Consider the following 9,738-nt stretch of genomic DNA (forward strand, 5'->3'; position numbering starts at 1 on the left):
ATTTCAGACCATTTTACACCAAATAACCCATAGACTGACTATACATTTATACGATTTAACCACTCCGATATGAACCAGCCTACAAAAGGATCCTACATGAATTTTCATTCTAGTGGGTACACACGGGTTTCTATTCATATAACAAGAGGCATGAAAGAATAGGTTAAATTTATATATGGTATATTATTTGTATATAACAGAGTAATTTGTGCTATCCTGAAGGGTTAATTGGTGAATACAAAGTATGATGATTGTTCTGTATATAGTTGCAATGGGAATGCAGAGTTTATGTAACAAAATGAAATTTGATTTTAATCACTGGTGACAGGTCCGCAACTTCATGTTTGACATATGGATAGTGTTTTTTCATAAGAAATGGTTTTGTTGATTTTCTGATGTTGGAGCACTATTGTGCCTTATCTGATTGTTTCTTGTTGAAGCACCTTCTTTTTGACTGACACTTTGTCATACGTGATTGCGGGTCTATTCTGTATGTTTTGTGTATGCGGTTACTATGCTAACCCTCAGCCAATTGAATCGCGATGACGCGTCACGCTTTAGCGTGATGACGTCATCGAGGATGGATGCGATGTGGCAACCAGGCTTTTTAAAATGTGTATATAAGGTGGGTAGATAAGGTATGGTGTTAGCAATTTTTTGGGGGGGATATGTGTATTCCGTTATTTTGATGCTTGGCAACATTTGACAAAGGTGTTGAAACAACACCGAAACGTTATGATCGTGATTTGATGTCTTTTTAAGATGAATTAAAGTTTTTGCATATTGTGCTATAAAGACCACATTGGCCGTTACCACTTTAGAATTTTTTTTTTTTTTTTCCAGTACTGAGTTTTTTCATATTGGTCAATTTTGTTACATGTACTTAGCCACTTACCAGACTATTGTTGTCCGATCCTCAGCTAACTGTTGGTTGCTATTCTGTTTCTATTTTGTTGAATTTTATTGCAACATTATTGCTATATAATAAATATATTTTACCGTTACCACTTTAGAACTATAGAATAATTGTGTCACAATTATACCTCTAGTATAGTATTGTTCGTTACACGCCACTGAACTTTACTTTTTAACTATACCACCCCACGCCATTAATAAGTATTTATGGGTTATACTTTTCATTTTCTCTAAAAGTACATTATATTCTTTTACACATCCAACACCTCCCCCCTTCCCTCTCAGATTGCATCACCACCATTTATATACAACTGATACACCTTCCCCTCACATCCTAGACATTGTATTTTATCTAACACACTATATCGTCACTTTATCGTCACTTGTTATAGACTTTATATCTATACACAGATATTTACCTGGGCCAATATAAGCTATATACAATTTTCTTAGTACATTCTTTTCTCTATGAGGTTATTTCCAGTCTTTATCCTCTCTTAGGCTAGGACATTTTTTAATACTACTGACTTGTTCTATGAGTGTTCTATAACATCTGTGACACGATTATCAATTAATTCTTTATTTCTACTTTCTCTAAGTATACTTAAGCCTCTCTTGGGGTGCTCCTTCATATATTTAATATTTCCTGTGTATTCAATAGAGGCAAAACTATATATTATGTTCATTTATGCTAAAAAAGAATAAATAGTGTTAAAAGGGCATTAATGACAAGGCAGCACCAATGGAATGTGTTAGGCTAAAAAGAAACTGAAATATTACATATCGGCTAAAATTCTTACATTGGATCAGCTCAGTACTGAATCTTTTTGTAGTAAAAAAAAAAAAACAGCTAGGGATATTTTTTTATTTTTGTATAACTTTATTGGTATCCTAGGTAAAAACAATTCAGTAAAGAGCAGTTGGCTTTCATGTTAAAATGCTACGAATTCTGAGTTTTTGGACACTTCTTCCACAATAAGTAACCAGTTTAAAAAAAGTAAATAAATGGCAGTAATGTGCAGAGTTCACCGATTACATTTTGTTATGTTAAGTGAGAGTCTCAGCATCTTGGCTTCTGTGTCTCTGTGGTTCTCTTTACATTGAAGAGACGTTTCAGGAAGTAGAGCTGCAGGACACCTGAGGCCACAATGAGCACACTCTGGATAGCAGACCACCAGTTCACATAATTATAGTTAGAGATAAGAATGTAATAATCAGCACCTTTCCTCATCCGGGCAAAGTTGTAGTATCTCCACATGTGTAGCACTCGTCCCTGCACAACCCTGGCACTTTCCTGAGGAAGTTGGAGATGTATATAAGGTTAAAAAAGATACAGACATAGTTATAACATTACCAACATAATAATGATTTAGACTCATGTATTCTGGCTACTTGTATGTATCACATCCTACCACATTAAATACTCTTAGTGGCTCCAACAGTTAAAGGGACACTGAACCCAAATGTTTTATTTCGTGATTCAGATAGAGCATGAAATTTTAAGCAACTTTCTAATTTACTCCTATTATCACATTTTCTTAATTCTCTTGGTATCTTTATTTGAAATGCAAGAATGTAAGTTTAGATGCCGGCCCATTTTTGGTGAACAACCTGGGTTGTCCTTGCTGATTGGTGGATAAATTCATCCACCAATAAAAAAGTGCTGTCCAGGGTACTGAACAAAAAAACTTAGATGCCTTCTTTTTCAAATAAATATAGCAAAATAATGAAGAAAATATTATAATAAGAGTAAATTAGAAAGTTGCTTAAAATTGCCTGCACCATTTGAATCACAAAAGAAAAAATTTTGGTTCAGTGTCCCTTTAAGATTCTGCTGTCAGATGGGTAAGTTTTGTTTCATGGGTATTTGTTTGAATGTTTAGACATTTGTACTCCAAAACAGATTGTTTGCAGGGTATAGCTAAAAAATATATCTAATCCTTCTGATTTTATTAAATTATTACTATTGCTAAAACTATCAGTACTGCCCATCTAGGAAATTGACTCTGACTAGATATGGACATATAACTGCAAGTTCAATTAGGTAGAGACCCTCTGACAAAGTCTAGTTTTAGAGGTGAAATATGTTAGGATGTGCTTGCCATAGCAACTAAAATTGGAGCTTGGCTGCCAGAAAACAGTAGGTTTAACAGCTCCATTCTTTAGATGTTAGACACCAAATGGTTAATCATTTTGCTGGATGTCTCTAGTTCTCAAATCTCAGCAGTGGGGTTTAGATGTTACTTTTTAACAGAGGCTTAATCACTGTACTGTCTTTAAATACACACATAGCTAACACATACAGTAAGAGTTAAGTTGCCCATACCTCAATAGCTGCCACTGTGTCATTCAAAATCTGTTTGTGGTCCTGGATGTGCTCTGATCCTTCCCCATCATAATATACACCAAAATTAAGGTAAACTTGTACAGAGCCAAAATGATTTTTCCAGTTATTTACACAAAGTTGGTAAAATCCTGAGGGGGGAAAAGACCGAAATTACTTGTGTATGGGTTCACAACTGAAGAGAGGCAAGGCACTGTCACATGGAAAAGGAGATCAGACTTGTAGGTGACTGTTAAAGGGACAATTTAGGCAAAAGTATAAATAAAAATGTAGCATTTAAACGTTGACATTTGTATTGTTATTTCCCATGTTTAAATTAATGCACCAGTTATCGGTTGTGCAGTTACTATTCATTTTCATTGACTGATAGGTACATACCATTAGTAAGTACATATCAACCAGTGAGTATCCCCAGTGAGTATCATTAGTTGGAAGTGTATTGATATTATTAAAATGCCAATAAGCATTTGAAACTTAAAGGGACACAAGTCAAAATAACACTTTTATTATTCAGACAGAGCACACAATTTCCAATTGACTTTATCTAAATGTGCACACTCTTTTAATATGCACACTTTCTGAGGCAGACTGTCACATGATGCATTCAGAGGGAAATTAGAAGTAACTAAAATTAGAAAGAAATCTACGACTCATTTGAAATTGAAAGTGCCTTTGCATTGTGTTTTTATTATGCATTTACTGATTATGCTATTCTACTTTGTTCAGTGGTCCTTTACCATTTTTCAGTTAGAAGTAAATTGGAAATCTGTTTAAAATTACAAGCTCTATCATTTTTCTTTGTTCTCTTTGTAAGCTCAGGAGCATGCACATGTCTTCAGCATTATATAGCAGCAGTATTGAAATAATGTTATACATTTGCAAGCACTAGATGACAGCACTAGTTCCTGCCATGCAATGCTCCAGACGGGTGAATAAACTAGTTATCTCTTCAACAAAGAATATCATGAAAACTAAATTTAATAACAGAAGTAAATTAAAACATTTTATTTTTTAAATTGCTTGGAATCATGAAAGAAAAATTTGGGGTTTCGTGTTCTTTAAAGGGACAGTTCACCCAAAAAAATTCTCCCATTTAAATTGTTCCCAATGATCCATTTTACCTGCTGAAGTGTATTAAAAGGACAGTCTACACCATCATTTTTATTGTTTGAAAAAGATAGATAATCCCTTTATTACCCATTCCCTAGTTTTGGATTACCAACGCAGTTATATAAATACACCTTTTACCTCTGTGATTACCTTGTATCTAAGCCTCTGCAAACTGCCCCCTTATTTCAGTTCTTTTGACAGACATCCATTTTAGCCAATCAGAGCTTGCTCACTGGAACTCCACGTGCGTGAGCACAGTGTTATCTATATGATAAACGTGAACTAACACCCTCTAGTGGTGAAAAACTGTCAAAATGCCCTGAGAGAAGAGGCGGACTTCAAGGGCTTAGAAATTAGCATATGAACCTCCTAGGTTTAGCTTTCAACTAAGAATACCAAGAGAACAAAGCAAAATCGGTGATAAACGTCAATTGCAAAATTGTTTAAAATGACATTCTCTATCTGAATCATGAAAATTTATTTTGGACTAGACTGTCCCTTTAAATTGTTTACCAGTTGCTTCTTTACCCCTATGTTGGCCTTTGAAATAGTTGATTTAGCCTGTGGTATCCCCACCTATACTGAAAGTTTCTATACCTAGGCATAGGCTATTGCAAACTATGCAAACACAGCCAGCAGAATAAATTACACTCACAGTGGGGTGCAGGGTAGATAAGTAATAAAATAAAAAAATTCAATTTTTCTCTCTATGTATTGAGCTTTAGTTTTCCAGACAAATATAAGATAAGGAAGCAAGTGCGTGTACATAAAGTGATAACATAATGAGATATGATATTACCTGAAGCTCATTCCATTGTAATAGGCTGTGGTTTAAAAGCACAAAACCAGCTACTTCATATACACAAACAAAAAAATGCAATTCCTCATACATTTGGTATAGTTGGTATAAAAAGTCATTGAAAATACATAAATATAAAAACTATTTTACAGTGTACTGTCCCTTTAACTTTTTTTTTTGTTCTTGTTCAGAGCTGATGTGCAGAGTATAAATGTAATGAGGCTTTCCTCACGTCACCTGTCTCCTTTGTCTGGAAGTTGATTTGACCACGGACATTTTCCTGGGAGGTCTCAATCAGAAATCCATCAGGCGTGTGGGCAGTTGCGGTAATATATCTGTCCGGCATTATCCCAGATGTCCATTGAACCTGAAGAATAATACAAAGAAGCATTACCTGATTAGAAAGAATCAGCAGTAGCTGGAGCACATTAGTAAGAAACAAGTGGCATTCAGGTTTAAAGGGACAGTCTACACCTTAGTCATCTTAAAGAGTTACCTTAGATTAAGCTGCAAATAGCCTTCTGCACCTTTTCTATATCACACAGCAGGAACAGTAAAAAAGTTATTTTAAAATGAATATTGTTTCTGGCCAGTTTGAAATGGCTGCCAAGCTCAGCCTACTGATGACATCACAATCTGGGCTGCATCTATGCACTCTGCTGAATAGCATTGACAGTCTGCTGAATCCAACTAGTGAGCCTTTTTTGATTGGATGCCATATGCAGCCCAGATCATGATGTCATCAGTGGGCTGAGCTTGACAGCCATTTCAAACTGGCCAGAAACACTATTCATTTTAAAATAACTTATTTACTGTTCCTGCTGCATGATATAGAAAGGGAGCAGTACGCTATTTGCAGCTCAATCTAAGGTAAGACTTTAAGATAACTAAGGTGTAGACTGTCCCTTTAAAGACACTAGAGTCAAAATGAAACAAGCATGTCATTTTAAACAACTGTCCAAATTCTATTTTCAAATTTGCTTTATTCTATTGGTATCTTTTTTTTTTTTTTTTTTTAAAGGTAGGTTTATGAATGCACAACTGTGAGCTAGTTGAAAACATCTGGTGAGCCAATGACAAGAGGCATGTATGTGTGTAGCCACCAATCACCAGCTGGTAATAAATTGCATTTCCTGGACCTACCTAGGTATGCATTTCAATGAAGGGTGCAAAGAGAACAAAGTAAAACATTTCATGTTCTATCTGAATCATCGTAAAACTTTACTTTGGAATTTTCCTGCCCTATTAAAATTTATAAGAGAATAAACTATAAATCAAGAATATGGTTAAATTCAGAAACTGCAAAAACATTTGGGAAAAAATCCCTACAAGAGCTACTTTTCTGTGTTCTGTATGGTTTTCCTGATATGGAGAACTATATATGTTGTCATTAGCAGCTGTCTAGTTATAGTTGCAGTAGTAGAAAACAGAAGGATTAAGTCCAGAGAATGGTTATATGAAAAATAATTTTCTTTTAAATCTGAAATGAATTTGGCTGTACTTTATACTAGTGTAAATATGGCTTTATTTTCCTTCTTTTAAATGTGAAATTCATTTGGCTGTACTTTATATTAGTGTGAATATGGCTTTATTTTCCTTCTTTTAAATGTGAAATTAATTTGGCTGTACTTTATACTAGTATGAATATGGCTTTCTGTACCTTGTAGTAGTGTCACGCTGCAGCTGGTGCTGTCCCACATAACACTCTTATCGCTTAACCAATGCCACGTACTAGCTGCTCTGTACAAGGGGCCATTATAATTAAGAAGCAGAACTTAACTTGGTGCAAATAGATCTCACAATAACATATATCAAAAGCTAGCAATTTCTTATTAAAGGGACAGTCTACCTTATAATTGTTATTGTTTTAAAAGAAAGATAATCCCTTTATTACCCATTCCCCAGTTTTGCATAACTAACACAGTTATATTAATATACATTTTACCTCTGTGATTACCTTGTATCTAGGAACCTTCTTCCAGCCCCCTGATCACATGACTGTGACTGTTTATTATCTATTGTCTTAAATTTAGCATTGTTTTGTGCTAAATCTTAAATAACCTCCTGTGCCTGAACACAGTGTTATCTATATGGCCCACGTGTACTTTCTGTCTCTTTGTGTTGAAAAGAGATTTAAAAAGCATGTTATATGAGGCAGCCCTCAAAGGCTTAGAAATTAGCATATGAGCCCACCTAGGTTTAGTTTAAACTAAGAATACCAAGAGAAAAAAGCAAATTTGATGACAAAAGTAAATAGGAAAGTTGATTAAAATTAAAAGTCCTATCTGAATAATGAAAGTTTACTTTATACTAGACTGTCCCTTTAAGTAGTGACCAAGCACTGAAATCAAGAAGCAGATAAAGTGGTAGAGTCACCTTGCAGTGATAGATAAGGAACTGCTGGGACTTTCTTGGCTGGCAGCAGATGTCTTTACATTTATATCAGTACAATACCCAGTAGTTAAAGGGTCATTGTACTAATTTTTCTTCTTCAATCTAGAGAGCTTACCAAAATGTATAAAAATATATTTTTAAAGGATGTTCCTGTATTGAATAAATCAAATTTTGATTGTTACCAGTACAGCTGTGGAAGTTGCCCCTATCAGCCAAGAATACTCAACATTTAAAGGGATATTATGCTCATTTTGTATTGCTCCATCTAAAATAGGGCTTGACAAAATGTGTAAAGGATGTTCCTGTGTTGAATAAATCACATTTTTCTTGTTACCAATACAGCTATGGAATTTGCCCCTATCAGCCAATGAGTATTACTAATACTGTATCAGTTGTGCACAACACCGATTCCAAATAATCAGATGTGCACAGACACAAATTTCTGTGAAATGTAAACAATTTATTCGACATTTTTTCACACACAAAAAAATATATATATATATATATATATAAAATATTTTTGAGTAAAATCTCCCTTTAAATGAACCTAAGGTATACACAAAAATTACAAAAATGTAATTTCCTGAAATAGACTTTACATAGTGATTTTAGGTCAATGATAATCAATCTAGTATACAGATGACACTTCTTTATAGAGAATATTGCTAATACCTGTAACTGATTTGTTAAAGTGACATTGAACCCATATTTTTTCTTTCGTGGTTCATATAGAGCATGCAATGTTAAGCAACTTTCTAATTTACTCCTATTATCAATTTTTCTTCGTTTGCTTGCTATCTTTATTTGAAAAAGAAGGCATCTAAGCTTTTTTTTGGTTCAGTACTCGGGACAGGACTATTTTTATTTGTGGATGAATTTATCCACCAATCAGCAAGAACAACCCAGGTTGTTCACCAAAAATGGGCCGGCATCTAAACTTACATTCTTGCATTTCAATTAAAGATACAAAGAGAATTAAGAACATTTGATAATAGGTGTAAATTAGAAAGTTGCTTAAAATGTCATGCTCTATTTGAATCACAAAATAAAAAAATTGGGTTCAGTGTCCCTTTAAACTAGCTTAAACTTTACCAGTATAAAATTCCTAGATCATCATGTTATACCAGGTAAAATACTCCAGTGACAAAATTGATTCACTATATAGACAGAATGATCCAGGACATATTTTGCAGCATAATTATTAATAGACCCTAGGGGAAGGAATTACAATAAGATCATGCATTGCTTCTGATGAAATACATTTAATACACAGAAAATGTAATGGTTTGTGATATTTTCATTGTCAGACCACAGAAAAAAAACAGTATCAGTATAAAAATGAATCACTTAGCCTCCTGTGCATTTTTACTCACCTCATAACCAAAATAGAAAAATCCATTCTGATGTGCAAAGTGCCAGAAGCACTCACTGCCTGCAGGACTTACCAAGATGGCAAAGTCATAACGATTTGCACCCCGGAACAAGGGCTCAGAACCTGGGCGACTGAGTGGCTCAGACTTTTGTGCCACATATGGGCAGAGCAGACACAGTAGCAGAAGTACTGCACGGAGCATGATGTGTTCTGGAAGGGATATAGTGTGAGTACGGGAGACCAGCTTGTAGGGAGATTCAGGAATCATTAACTTACCTAGCCAGCTAGAGCCCAGCCCACACTGGCAATGGGGTAGAGTCAACTTGTGATAGACCACTGGTTTTCAAACCTGTTCTCATGCATCCCCAACAGGCCAGATTTTCAGGATTACCTTTGGTGACAGCAGGTCACTAATCGGCTGATTGTTTCACCTGTGCTCTAGTTCAGGTATCCTCAAAATCTGGCCTGAGAACAGGTTTGAAAAGCAGTGTGCTAGCATGTAAAGTATATAACTGTATGGGACATTAAACGTTTTAAAGGGGAAATTAAATAATTAGTTTATTTTATGTGTAATAAAATACTTTCATCATTTATTTTGCTCACATTCTCCCAATCTGTCCATTCCGTTAACCAATTCATCTGGCATGCGTGTGTACTTTACTAAAAAACATTACTGTTCTCTTAGTTTAAACCTTTTGTTGCCTCCCATTTCCCCCCTGAATAGACATATAACAACTGTATGTGGCAAAATTAAAGGGACACTCAGGTTTTATTAAATGTTCATGATTCAGATACAGCATGTAA

General features: G+C 34.8%; 1 protein-coding gene across 1 annotated transcript; it reads right to left on the reverse strand.

Moving 5' to 3' along the window:
• Positions 1-1,820: 1,820 nt before the first annotated feature.
• On the reverse strand, positions 1,821-9,162 carry TMED6 (transmembrane p24 trafficking protein 6). Its single transcript, XM_053692366.1, has 4 exons — positions 8,936-9,162; positions 5,406-5,535; positions 3,242-3,390; positions 1,821-2,209 (listed from the first exon to the last, which is right to left on the reverse strand). The coding sequence occupies exons 1-4, from the start codon at positions 9,134-9,136 to the stop codon at positions 1,976-1,978; spliced, it is 714 nt and encodes a 237-aa protein (XP_053548341.1). The 5' UTR covers positions 9,137-9,162; the 3' UTR covers positions 1,821-1,975.
• Between the last annotated feature and the right edge of the window lie 576 nt (positions 9,163-9,738).

Source organism: Bombina bombina, chromosome 1, assembly GCF_027579735.1.
Source record: "Bombina bombina isolate aBomBom1 chromosome 1, aBomBom1.pri, whole genome shotgun sequence".
Taxonomy (NCBI): Eukaryota; Metazoa; Chordata; class Amphibia; order Anura; family Bombinatoridae; genus Bombina; species Bombina bombina.